The sequence below is a fragment of the Ceratotherium simum genome, chromosome 28 (assembly GCF_057802395.1).
Source record: "Ceratotherium simum simum isolate JZ-2026a chromosome 28, ASM5780239v1, whole genome shotgun sequence".
NCBI classification, from domain to species: domain Eukaryota; kingdom Metazoa; phylum Chordata; class Mammalia; order Perissodactyla; family Rhinocerotidae; genus Ceratotherium; species Ceratotherium simum.
This window is the reverse complement of record NC_141927.1, coordinates 38,540,777-38,555,092: the sequence shown is the minus strand read 5'-3', so window position 1 is coordinate 38,555,092 and position 14,316 is coordinate 38,540,777. Positions and strand designations below refer to the sequence as shown.

At 40.4% G+C, this 14,316-nt stretch overlaps 1 protein-coding gene across 2 annotated transcripts in view; it reads left to right on the top strand.

Moving 5' to 3' along the window:
- ANK1 (ankyrin 1) overlaps positions 1-14,316 on the top strand; it is a 179,047-nt gene that overhangs the window by 148,241 nt on the left and 16,490 nt on the right. For both annotated transcript variants that reach the window (XM_087418573.1, XM_087418572.1), the window contains exon 38: positions 12,472-13,027. In XM_087418573.1, coding sequence (XP_087274699.1) covers positions 12,472-13,027 — 556 coding nt within the window. The remainder of the gene's footprint in view (positions 1-12,471; positions 13,028-14,316) is intronic.

Sequence of the window (14,316 nt, the reverse complement as noted above, 5' to 3'; positions counted from 1 at the left end):
CTCCTCCTTTTTCTCCCCAAAGCCCCAGTGGATAGTTGTATGTCATAGTTGCACATCCTTCTAGTTTCAGCAGACCTTTTAATGGTCTGGTCCACCCCAAACCTTGTGAGATGGTCCTCATGAGGATGTACTCAGGCCTTAGTGAGCATTGCTCCGACTTAACAGTAATCGCCACCTACACTGAGTATGGCCACCTACAGCCTCAGATCCAAGCTTGTGGAAGGATCAGTGGGGTCCTCTGGAGACTGAGAGGGAACAGTGAGGCACAGCCCCTAAATACCGTTACCAGGGGAGGGGCTCTAGGGTAAACACAAGGCAGGAAGTCCTGGGAGAGGGTGTGCATGAGTTCTCTTCACAGACACATTTTCATTTGGGTGAAATTCCATTAAAGTGAACACCATGGAAATTTCAAGGTGGAAGAGTCACAAAGGGTACCCAAGAATGAGCCTCAGGTGTTCTGTATTCAGTAGGGTTACCATTTCCCAGTGCTTATCAAGTCTTACAGAGATTCCCAGGAGTGTCAGAATGTTCATTGGGCCTTACTCAAGGGGCTTTTTAAGATCCATTCTATTTCTGGCCAAGATGAGGTAACAGGGACTGATCTTCTGCTTGAAATAACTAAAAAATGGACAAATATATGAAACAACAGTTTTCAAGCCATTGGACATCAGGCAGCAAAGGACAGTGATCCATGATACATGGGAAATAAATGAGGTGAACCCTACAATTGCCTGGATTACTGTCTCGGAAGAGTTTCTAGGTCATGGCATAGGGAAGAGAAATCCAAGAAGACTCCCTGGTTTGAGGCGGAGTGGCGGAGAGTCCAGATAGACCAGGGCACTAGAGTTCCCAAGATAGAGTACCAGGGCAGAGACAGCTGCATAGACAGAGAACTCTGGGGATCTTCAGAGGGTCCCCTACAAGTTTTGGTTGAGTATTAATCAGCTGTTCCCAACAGTTGGACTGATCATTCACAGACATTGCATAGGGAACAAGGAAGAGTCCTATCTCAGAAATGGAGAATAATTATCCCTAGCTTGAGCAGTGCTCCAGCCCTGCCTAATCAACCTTGAAAGCAAAACTCAGAAGGATCAAACTGTTACTGTTTCCAAGTAACTTTACTGCATAACAGAACAAAGCTCAAGAATATTTATAAGAATTCAGAAATATCCAGCACCCAACAAGATAAACTTCACAATGTCTGACATCCAATTAAAGATTACCAGTCATACAAAGAGGCAGGAAAACATGACCCATAATGAGGAGAAAAATCAATCAATTGAAACTGACCCAAAACTGACACAGATGAATTAGCAGACAAGAATGGTGAAACAGTTATTATAACTGTATTTCAGATGTTCAAAAAGTTAAGTAAAGACATGGAAAATATTTTTAAAAGGCCCAAACCAATCTTTTGGAGATGAAACTGTAATATGTACGATGAAAAATACCCTGGATGGGGGCCTGGCCTCGTGGCCAATTGGTTAAAGTTCTGTGTGCTCCGCTTGGGCAGCCCGGGTTTGTGGGTTCAGATCCTGGATGACCTACTCCACTCACCAGCCATGCTGTGGCAGTGACCCACGTACAAAAAAAGGAGGAATATTGGCACAGATGTTTGCTGAGGGCTAATCTTCCTCAAGCAAAAGAAGAGGAATATCGGCAATGGATGTCAGGGCGAAACTTCGTCAGCAAAAAAAAAAAAAAAAATCCACTGGATGGGATTAGACATTAGATATTAAAGAAGAAAAGATTAGTGATCTTGACAACATAGCAATAGAAACTCCAAAATGAAACATGGAAGAAAAGAAAATTTTTAAAAAGCATCAGTGAGCTATGGGGTAATTTCAAGCAGCTTTATATTTGTGAAATTAGAATTCCCAACAGAGAATGGGGTGAAAAAGTATTTAAAGAAATAATGGCTGAAAATTTTCCAAATTTGATGAAAACTATAAATACACAGATCGAAGAAGTTCAGTGAACAACATGCAAAAGAAATGTGAAAGCAACTATGCCAAGGCACATTTTAAACAAATTGGTCAAAACCAATAATAGAGAAAGTCTTAAAAGCAGCCAAAGGAAAAAAAGACATGTTATGTACAAAGGAACAAAGATAAGGATGACATCAGATTTCTCGTTGGAAACAATGCAAGTGAGAAGACAGTGGAGCAACATTTTTCAAGTAGACCACATCTTTAAAGAAGAACATCTCTAAAGTAACCTAGAATTCTATACCCAGAAAAATAACTTTCAAAAATGAAGGCAAATATAGACTTTTCCAGACATACAAAAGCTGAAAGAATTCATCACCAGAAGACCCATGCTACAAGCAATGTTGAAAAAAAAAAAAAGGCCTTCAGGCCAAAGGAAAATGATACTAGACAGAAATATAGATTTACATGAAGGAATGAATAATGCCAAAAATGTTAAATGCAAGGAAAAATACATAATTTTCTCATTAGTTACATTATTTTCTCATTATTTAAATCTCTTTAAAAGATAACTGACTGTTTAAACAAAAATAACAACAGTGTAATGTTGGGTTTGTAACATTTGTAAAAGTAAAATATATGACAACAATAGTACAAAAGTCGAAAAAGTCTAGAGGGAAAAATAGAAGTATATTATTATAAGGTTCTTATACTATATGCCAAGTGCTATAATATCACTTCAAAGTAGACTGTGGTAGGTTAAGGATGTGTTCTATAAACCCTAAAGCAACTACTAAAATAATAAAGAATTATAGCTAATAATCCATCAAAATAGATCACATAGAATCATAATTAATTTCAATTAATCCAAAAGAAGGCATAAAAAGAGGAAAAAGAAAACAAAGAACAGATAGGACAAATAAAAAAGTAGAAATTAGTAGATGATTGATAGATTTAAACCTAACCATAATAATCTCATTAAATGTAAATGGTCTAAATACCCCAATTAAAAAGCAGAGATGGTCAGACTAGCTAGATTGCTAAATCTCAACTATATATGTAAGAGATGCCCTTCAAATATAAAAACACAAATTCCTTAAAAGTAAAAGGATGAGGAAAGATAAACTGTGCTAATGCTAATCAAAAGAAAACTGGAGTGTTTATATTAATATCAGACAAGTAGATTTTAGAATAGAGAATATTACCAGGAATGAAGAAAATAATTTCGTAATGATAAGTAGTTCATCAAGAGGGCAAACAATCCAAAATGTTTATGCATCTAGTAATATAGCTTTAAAATATATGAAGCAAAAACTGAGAAAACTGCAATGAGAAATAGACAAAACTACAGTTATAGTGGGAGATTTCAGTACCCTGTCTTGATAATTGATAGAACAAACAGAAAAGTCAGTAAATATATAGAAGATTTGAACAACACTATCATCCAACCTGACCCAATAACAGCACAATGTACATTCTTTTCAATCACACCTGGAACTTATACCAACATAGACCATGTTCTAAACCATAAAGCAAGTCTCAAACTTAAAATGATTCAAGTCATAAAAAGTATATTCTCTGACCACAGTGTAATTAAATTAGAAATCAATAACAGAAAAATATCTGGAAAATTTCAAATATTTGGAAACTAAATAATACACTTCTAAATAACCCATGGGTCAAAGAAGAGAGTAAAAGGGAACTTAGAAAGTATTTTGAATTGAATGAAAATAAAAACATGAGATATCAAAATTTATGGGATTCCAATAAAGCAGTACTTAGAGGGAAATCTATAGCACTAAATGTCCACATTAGAAAAAAGAAACATTCTCAAGTCAATGATCTCAGCTTCCACCTTAAGATATTAGAAAAAGAAGAAGAAAGTTAAACCCAGAGTACGTACAAGAAAGAAAATAATAAAGAACAGAGTGGAAATCACTGAAATTGAAAACAGAAATAAAACTAGATACAATCAATAAAATCAAAAGCTGGTTCTCTGAAAAGATAGATAAAATTGATAAACTTCTAGCCAGACTGATCAAGAAAAAGAGAGCAAAGACAAAAATTACCAATATCGGGATAAGAGAGGTAACATCACTGAAGATTCTAAAGGTAGTAAAAGGATAAGGGAATATTACTGCAATTTTATGCCACTAAATTTGAAAGCGTAGATGAAATTGACAAATTCTTTGAAAGACACAAACTATCAAAGCTCACATAGGAAGAAATAGATAACTTGAATGGCTCTATATATATTAAAGAAATTAAATTTATGCTTAAAAACATTCCCACAAAGAAAATTCCAAGCGTAGATGGCTTCACTGGTGAGTTCTACCAAATGTTTAAGGAAGAAATAATTCGTTTAGAAAATTAGAAAGGACGTAATACTTCCTAGTCATTCTATAAGGCCAGCATTACCCTGATATTGGGGAAAAAGGAAATTACAAGAAAACTATAGAACAATACCCTTTATGAATATTTATACAAAAAATTTAAACAATTTTTTCAAAGTAAATCCAACACTATATAAAAAGGATAATACATCAGGACCAAATGAGGTTTATCCAAGGAATGCAAGGGTGATTTAACATTCTAAAATAAATCAGTATGTGATTCTGCATGTAAGGAGCTTGGAAGTCGTCCCTCTGTCCTAACAAGTTAAAACCTGAACAGACTGAAAAATCAACAACTCTTCTAGGATCTGTAAGAGAGGGGAAGACATGGGGCAAACCACTGCCCCCAAAATTGGAGACTCTGACAGGTGAATACACAGACTATCAATTTAGTGGGACAGAGACTCATGAGTAGAAACCACCTCGGGAACCAGCGCCAGCTTGGAAAACCAGAACTGTAATTGAAAAATTGCTGGAGGCTCAGTGTGGACAATTTTGAGAGTTAAAAACTCCAGGGGGACCCAGGCATAGGAGGCCCTCACAATTTTGTGAGATTTACTTCCAGGAGTTCGACCTGGTTCCCACAGTAAATATCAGAGAAAAATCCCCTTGTGCTTCGAGCAAGGGGAGGAGAAACGGAACTATTGAAATATGCCAGGGCGCTCTGTTCTTCTTAACAAGGTCTGCCCTCAGGGGGAATTAGTTAACTAGTGCTTAACATGCTAGGGGTATTATCAGAACCTAACTGATCTGGAGGAAGGGAAATACCCGACTCCAGCTCACTCTAGCCATTTTTTCCCATCTGAGGTAGAGGAAAATAAATTTAAAACACTTGTGAAGTTCACAGTCCAGAGGCACAGGCTCACTAAAAGACTGAGATCTAATCATAGGACTACATAACACTTCCTGTCTCCCCACACCTCATCACTGCATCACTGAAGCTCTATTTACAGTAGTTCCTTTTACCCAGTACATTATGTCTGGCTATCAAGGAAAAATTGCAAGACATACCAAAAAGCAAAAAACACAGTTTGAAGAAAGAGCAAGCATGCTCTAAGCAAGACATGGCAGGGATGTTGGAATTATCAGACTGGGAATTTCAAACAACTATGATTAGTATGCTGAGGGCTCTGATGGACAAAGTAGACAGCATGTAAGAAGAGATGGGCAATGTAAGCAGAGCAGTGGAAATTCTTAGGAAAAAAAAAGAAGTGCTAGAATTCAAAAATACTTTAACAAAAATGAAGAATGCCTTTGATGGGCTTACTGGTAGACTGGACACAGCTGAGGAAAGAAACTCTGAGCTTGAAGATATCTCAATAGAAGTCTCCAAAACAGAAAAGCAAAGAGAACAAAGACCAAAGAAAAAACAATAGAATATCCAAGGAATGTGGGACAACTACAAAAGGTGTAACATACACATAATGGGAATACCAGATAGAGAAGAAAGAAAAAAAAAGAAATATTTGAAACAATAATGACTGAGAATTTCCTCCAGATTAATGTCAGACACCAACTCACAGATCCAGAAAGCTTAGAAAACACCAAGTAGGATAAATGTCAAAAAACTACACCTAGGCGATTTTCAAATTGCAGAAAATCAAAGATAAAGAAAAAAATCCTGAAATAAACCAGAGGGAAAAAACACCTTACCTATAGAAGAACAAAGATAAGAATTACATCCAACTTCTCTTCAGAAGCCCTGCAAACAAAAAGGTGGAGTGACATATGTAAAGTGTTGAGAGAAAAAAAACACCAACCTAGAATTCTGTATCCTGCAAAATTACCTTCAAAAGTAAAGGAGAAATAAAGAGTTTCTCAGACAAACAAAAACTGAGGGAATTTTTTGCCAGCAGATCTGCCTTGCAAGAAGTGTTAAAAGTAGTTCTTTAGAGAGAAGGCAAATAATATGTCAGAAACTTGGATCTACATAAAGTAAGGATGAGCATGAAAGAAAGATTAAGTGAAGATAGAAACTTTTCTCTTATTCTTAATTGGTCTATAGGATAACAGTTTGTTCAAAATAATAATAGCAACAATGTATTCAATTATTCATGCTTATGTATATACCTTATGCATATATATGCATGTATATACAGATCTTCCTCAACTTATGATGGGGTTATGTCCCAATAAACCCATTATAAGTTGAAAATATCATTAAGTAGAAAATGCGTTGAGTAAGAAGTGAAACAAGAACAAGTTTTCAAATATGTTTTTAAAGCAAGAGAAACCTTTACACACACACACACACACACACGCACAGTGTTATTTCACAAGATGATTTATTTAAGTGTGTGTGTGTATTTCAAAAGGAAAAAAAGAAACAGTCCATTACAATGTAGACATATTCATCCTTCAGTAAATCTTTGAAGTAAGATGAATCCCAAAGCTGACCTCATCTCAGAGTTGTGCAATTCAACAATAGATTGAACTCTCATGCCGGAGTCCACCATCATAAAGTTGAAAAATCGTAAACTGAACCATCATTAAGTTAGGGACCGTCTGTATACACACACACACACACACACATACATATATTTATGTATGCTTATATATAAGTGAAATGAATGATGAATGACAGCAGACAGCAATGATGGAAGGGACAGGAGGGAGAAATTAGATTATTTTGTTATTATAAGGTACTCACACTATCCATGAAGTGGTATAGTGTTATCTGAAAATGGACTTGTGTTAGTTGTAAATGTATATGGCAAACTCTAGGGCAACCAACAGAAAAAGTTAAAAAAAGCATAATTAATATGCTAAGAAAGGAGAGAAAATGGAATTATGTAAAATGCTCAATTAAAGCCACAAAAGGCAAAAAAAGAGTGGAGGGCAAAAATAGGAACAAAGAACAAGGGCAAATAGAATACAGTAACAAATATGGTAGATATTAATCCAACTTTATCAGTAATCACTTTGTCAATGGTCTAAATGCACCAATTAAAAGACAGAGATTGTCAGAGTGGATCAAAAAACCAATCCAAGTATATGTTGTCTACATGAAACCCCTTTAAATATAAAGATAAATACAAAAGTAAATACAAAAGTACAAAAGTAAATGGATGTAGAAAAATGCACCATGCTAACACTGATGAAAAGAAAGCAGGAGGAGCTATATTATTTTCAGACAGAGCAGACTTCAAAGCAAGAGAAGTTATTAGGGATAAAGAAGGGCATTGTGTAGTGATAGAAGGGTCAATTCTCTAAGAAGACTTAACAATCCTCCACATGTATGTGCCTAACAACAAAGCATCAAACTATGTGAGGCAAAAACTGATAGAACTGCAAGGAGAAACAGGTGAATCCACTGTGTAGTTGGAGACTTCAGCACCCCTCTGTTAGAAATGGACAGAGACAGCAGAGAGAAAATCAGTAAGGACATAGTAGAACTTAACAACATGTCAACCAACTGGATATAACTGACATCTATAGACTACTTCATCCAACAACAGGAAAAGACATATTCTTCTCAAGCTCACATGAAACATTTGATATTCTGGGCCATAAAACACACCTTAAGAAATTTAAAAGAACAGAAATCATAAATCAATATAATTTATCATATTAACAAACTACAAAGAAAAATCATATGATCATCACAATAGATGCAGAAAAAGTATTTGACAAATCCAACAGCCATTCCTGATAAAAACCCTCAGCAAAGTAGGAATAGGAAGGAATTCATTCAGCCTTGTAAAGGGCATCTACAAACAACCTAAAGCTAACATTACACTTAATGGTGAAAAATTGAATGCTTTGCCTCTAAGTTCAGTAACGAGACAATGATGTCTACTCTCACTGCTTCTGTTCAACATCGTATGAGAGGTACTAGCCAGTACAGTAAGGCAAGTAAGAGCAGTAAAAGGCAACCAGATTGGAAAGGAATGAGTAAACTGTCTTTATTCACAGACAACAAGATTGCCTATATAAAAAACCCAATGGAATCTACAAAGAGTGATTAATAAATGAGTTTAGTAAGGTTGCAGGATACAATTTCAATATATAAAAATCATTTGAATTTCTATATTCTATCAATGAACGATTATAAATTGAAATTTTAAAAAGAATACCATTTATAATAGCATTGAAAAAATTGAAATACTTGGAGATAAATCTGATAAAAAATGTGAAAGACTTATACATCGAAAACTACAAAACATTACCAAGAGGAATTAAAGAAGACCTAAATAAATGTAGAGATAAATCTTGTTAATAAGTCAGAAGACTTGCTATTGTTGTCACTTCTCCCTAAAATGATCTATATATTTGATGCAATCTCAATCAAAATCCCAGTAGGCTTTTTCTACTGGGATTTTCTAAAGTGGTTCTAAATTTCATTTGGAAAGGACCTAGACTATCCCAAATAACTTTGAAAATGAACAAAGTTGGAGGACTTACACTACCTGACTTCAATATTTATTACAAAGCTTCAGTAATCAAAGTGTGGTATTGTCATAAAGATAGATAAATCAGTGGAACAGAATAGAGTCCATAAATAGAATCACATATATATGAACAACTGATTTTCAACAAATGTGTAAAGGCAATTCAGTGGAGAAAGAATAATCTTTACGACAAATGGTGTGGATATTCATATGCAAAAATGAACTTAGATTCGTACCTTGCATCGTATACAAAAATTAACTCAAAATGGATCATAGATTAAATGTAAAACCTAATATAAAAACTTCTAGAAGAAAACATAAAAGAAAACCATAGAGACCTTGGGTAAGGCAAAGACTTTTTAGATACACACCAACAGCACAATCCATAAAAGGAAAAATTGATAAGTAGGACTTCATCAAAATTAGAAATTTCTGCTCTTCAAAATACACTGTTAAGAAAATGAAAAAACAAGCCACAGGTTGGGAGAAAATATTGGCAAATAATCATCTGACGTAGGACTTGTATCCAGAATATATAAGGAACTCTCAAAACTCAATAATAAGCAAATAAACAACCCAATTTTTACAATGGGCAAAAGATTTGAACAGACACATAACCCAGAAGATATACCGATGGCAAATAAGCACATGAAAAGATGCTCAACATCATAAGTCATTAGGGAAATACTTTGGAAAACATTTTGGTTTTTTCTTAAGAAGTTACACATATATCTACCATATGGTCCAGCCATTCTGCATTGAGGTACTTACCCAAAGAAAAGAAAAGAAAGCATACATCCAAATAGACAAGCAGCTTTATTTGTTCCATCATCAAACTGGAAGCAATTCAAATGTCCATTAGCAGGCAAATGGATAAACAAACTGTAGCATATCCATCCAATGGACTACAACTCAGCAATAACAAGGGATGAATTATTGACACATGCAACAACATGGATGAAACCCAAATAGTTAGGCTGAGTGAAAGAAGCCAGACAAAAAGGAGTACACACTGTATAATTCCATTTATATAAAATTCTAGGAAGTGCAAACTAATGTAGGAAACAGATGAGTGGCTACCTGAGAATGGAGTGGCAGAAGGAAGGATTACAAAGAAGCATGAGGAAACTTTTCAGGGATGATGAATGTTTCATCTTGTCATTGTGGTGATGGTTTCATGGGTGTATACCTGCGTCAGAACTTATCACATTATCTACTTTAAATATGTGCATTTATTGTATGTCAACTATACCTTAATAAAACTATCTTTAAAAGATATTAACGGCAAAATCTAGTGAAAAGACCACTCTTACTGTGTGCCTTAAGTGAGTTGCTAAACCTCTAGTTTCTTGATCTATAAAGTAGGAATAATTCTACTTCTCTTGTAGGGTTGTTATAACAATTAAAAATAACATGTTGGATATGTTTTTCACAAAATAGGTGCTCAATTAGTAATGGCAATAACATAATAATGCTTTCAAGAATAATAATAAGAAGAAAAATAATCACGTGACTCTAAAATGTTCTGCTCCCATATATCTGGAGAGGTTTTTTGGAGGATTGAAGGCCATTGCCCCTGGTTTGCAGTTCCTTAGGTCAAAGTCTCACATACAATGACTTGGTGTTAATATCGTGGTAAAATTTGACCCACCCATTTCTCCTACTCTCCCACCTCCTCCTTGTTCCTCCTAGTTTAGCCAGAACTGAAATGGGATTGCCTTAGTCTCTGCCACTGCACAACCCTACCCCCCAGCCACCCCACCACCTCATGGTCTCTCCCTCCTCCTCCTAGTTTTGGGAGCTGGAACCATGTAGCCTTGTAGAGATCAGTGAGGAGGAAAACTCTCCCTGGAAAGTTAAGAGAGAGAATGTGTCCAGCACGTAGCATGGTTCCCTGCATATTGAGCACACAGGTAATCATTAGCAATTGTGGTTTTACTAAATATGGGTGAGGCTATCTGTTCCTATGTCCATCCTGTGTCTCCCTCACACCTCTGCAGAGCTCCGCAGTAGTCATTGGGGCCACTGGATTCCCAATCCTGTCCTAGGCAAGTGGGAGGAAAAGGTAGACACCATCCCTGCCCTCAAAAAGTGTACAGTTCCATGAACCAGCTTAGTGAGGGAACACAGGACAAGTTCAAAGATGGGGGAAATCAAGGTGAGCTGAAGTCGTTGGGAAACCATCATGAAAAAGAGGGCAAAGAGAATGTGTCTTGTTTTTGTGTGTGTCTGTCTGTAATCCCCAACACTTTAGCATGGTATTTGGCATGTCATCAGACCTCAATGTTTTTTGGTTGAATGAGTGAGTGAATGAGGATAACTGGAGATAGTATTGTCAAGTAGAGAAGAGATGGGCGAGCAGGAGCTGAGGCCCAGAGCTGGGAATGAGGGGAGCCTGTTTGGCTGCAAGAAAGGCTGAGCCTAAAGAAGAGCTGGATGCAGGTGGCGAGGGATGAATGGCAGGATGAAGTCTGGACACTAGGCTAGAGGCCTCTCTGGATGGCAGGAAGGTCATAGAGACCCTGCAGGGGGCAGCCCCACCCTACCCAAGGTCCTCCTGTGGCTCTGCTGGGTCCTCAAAGGTTGTAGGCACACACCTGCTCCCCAGCTCCCCAGACAAGCTCAGCCAAATGGAGACTCTTGTCTTCTAGCCTCTCCTCCCACCCACAGATTGGCACCTGCTCTGAAGGGGAGTCAGAGGCCCTCTTTCTCCTGTCGCAGGGACCCTCACTCCTGGCTAGAGGAGAGCAGAGGAGCCACCTGACAGAACACAGCCCATTCAACTCGCATACAAATTCCTCACACACTTCCATGTGCTACTCACTCAGGTTCCTGGTCACTTCTGAACATCAGAGAGCCAATGCCAGAGCCAGGCAGGAAATGAGCAGGGACTCAAGTCTGGGCCAGGCAGCAAGGAACAGACGTATGAACAGGCTGTGCTGCCCCCAGGGCCAAGCACTGGGCCTGAGCTAGCTGGCTTCAGTCCACCAGGTCACTGCTGACCCGGAGCTGGGATGACTAGCTCCAGGCAGAGTCCCGAAGTGGCAGGTGGGCCTAACCCCTCCTGGTGCCCTCTGACCTGGCGCCATTTTGAACCCTTAGAAAACTCACGTGTACCACCTTAGGTCATTCAGAGTTTCTGGAACCGTTCCGCAACTTGAGGAAAAATTGCTTCATCCCAAACCAAAAGGTTTCCCATTTGACCGCTGCACCGGGGTCTGTGGATGTTCAGTGTGCCCCATTAGACCCTCCAAGGCAGCTTGGTTACAGACCCTGGTTCTGGGGGCTGTTCCGTCCCTTTAAGGTACGTTCCTAATAGAGACTCCAAGGACTGTGCTAAAGTTTTGAGCAAAGAAAGAGCAACATTTCTTTCTGCGCAGCCATCGAGAAGTGGGACTCTCATCTGATTCGAGACAGGTTGGAGCACAAGTCCTTTGGATCAAGTCTTCTTGATCTAGCGCTCTGAACTGGATAACAAAGAATTCCAGTCTCTTCTCTTTGTCATCTAGCAAAGGAGCCCTCCTTTTCACCCCACTTCCTGGCTGCCCCCCACCCAACTCAGAGCCTTGTTTCTCTTGCCCAGGTGCCCGGGCAGCAGCCACAAGGCCTGAACATTGGACTTTGAGCTTGGAAAGCCGCTTGCCCGGAATGTGCATGCGTATCAATGGCTGTGCCTGTGTGCGTGTGCGTGGACTTGCACGTAAGCGTGTGTGACAAAAATCGCTTCTGGAGCATGTTGCCCTCTGTCTGCCCATCCAGGTTACTCCTCGCTGCAGGACGAGCTGCTGTCCCCTGCCTCCCTGCACTACGCGCTTCCCTCTCCTCTGCGTGCAGACCAGTACTGGAACGAAGTGGCCCTCATAGACATCCCCTTGGCGGCCACGGAGCATGACACCATGCTGGAGATGTCTGACATGCAGCTGTGGTCCCCGGGCCTCACACCCTCCCTGGTCACTGCTGAGGACTCCTCTCTGGAGTGCAGCAAGGCCGAGGACTCTGATGCCACCGGCCACGAGTGGAAGCCGCAGGACACGCTCCCCAAGCAACTCCAGGGCCACCTGCTGGGCTCTGTGGACGGTGTGGAGGACAACACAGTGGATTCAGATGCCACAAATAGCCTTATCGATTTGTTTGACCAGGAGGATGGTCAGAGGTCAGAAGAGAAGCTGCCAGGTCATAAGAGGCAGGAGGACTCAACAGGTGCAGGGCAGGACTCAGAGAATGAAGTGTCTCTTGTTTCAGGCCAGCAGACGGTGCAAGCCCACATCACAGAATCGCCCACCGTGAGTCGGGTGATGGAGACGAGCCAGGACAGGTAAGGGCTGGGCCGCCACAGCGGGAGGCCTTTTGTCTCCCTGGGCTTCCCGGTGAGATTGTGCGTGGCAGTGAGCACAGAGGGAATTCTTAGGTGATGCTGCTGACTGACCCTGTGTTCTAAATGCCCCAGAGCACATAAATTCATGTATGGCGCCAGCTTGCCTGTGAAGCTGCCCAGCCGCACTCAGGCCTCTGTCATGTGAGAGAGGAGCTGTGATCTGCAAAGGCCAGTACCTCCCCAAGACACCCCCTGGGTGTGGCCGGCAGGAGAGAGGCTGAGGGCATTGGGACAGGGGAGAGCATGCTTGGGAAAGAGACTATAAAGCTTGGTGAAACCACGTCTCTAGCTGGAGTAGGTATTCCAGGCAGGCCCCTATGGCTATTGCGTGCTGACTATTGAAGACCATATTTAGAAACCTGGAGCACCAGGGCCCAGGGAAGTTATTTGTGCAGTCACAGCCTGCTTGTGACAGAGCTGATAATGGTGCCCTTTCTATTTTACCCCCTTGAAAGAGTGAGGCTTATCGGGGATGGGACATAGCTCTCAGCTGTTGAGAGCTGGTTGTTCTCCTGGCTAACTCCTCACCAAGCTCCCTGTGAGGAGAAGGCTGGTCCTGCGCTGGCAACGGGGGAGCAGCGTTGGTGGTTCGGACGGCAGGGCCTTGGGCATCTCTGCAGACACTGGGAGTCCTCAGGCCACAGCCCGACTCACGGCCCTGCGGTGGACCCCCACCACACCCCCCGTGCTGTGCTGAGTGCAGAGGAGGCTTGCGGGGGAGAGGGAAAGGACACAGACATGTGATGGGTGTCACTTTGGCCTTCCTGGACTGGCACAGGAAGTGAGTGACAGTGGCCCTTTCCTCATATTGCTGTGCTTCCTAGATTTTCCCTAAAGCAAGGAGGTGGTTCATGTGCTCCCAGGAGGCTGTGGCCATCCAAGGAGCTCAGGTTGGGCCACGCTGTGGGACATCTGTTCTCATTTCCTTTTCCTATACTGCTGCCCCTCAGGCTGACTCAGAAGCCCCAAGGTCCACTCTCTGTGGCCTGAGTACCATAGTAGGAGGGAAAAGAAAGTCTTTTAGAAGATGGGACAGCGAGGATTCATTTAGCTTCCCAAACAAATTGTTTAGTTGGCAGGGAGAATTGGACAGACTGAGCCTGTGAGAATTCAAAGTGAAATATTGGCACTCCTGCGAGAGAGGCCATTTTCCAACAAGCTGTGGTGGCCATGTGTCCAACCAGCATCGATCGCATGCTCGCTGTGTGCTGGCCTTGGCACCAGTGGCA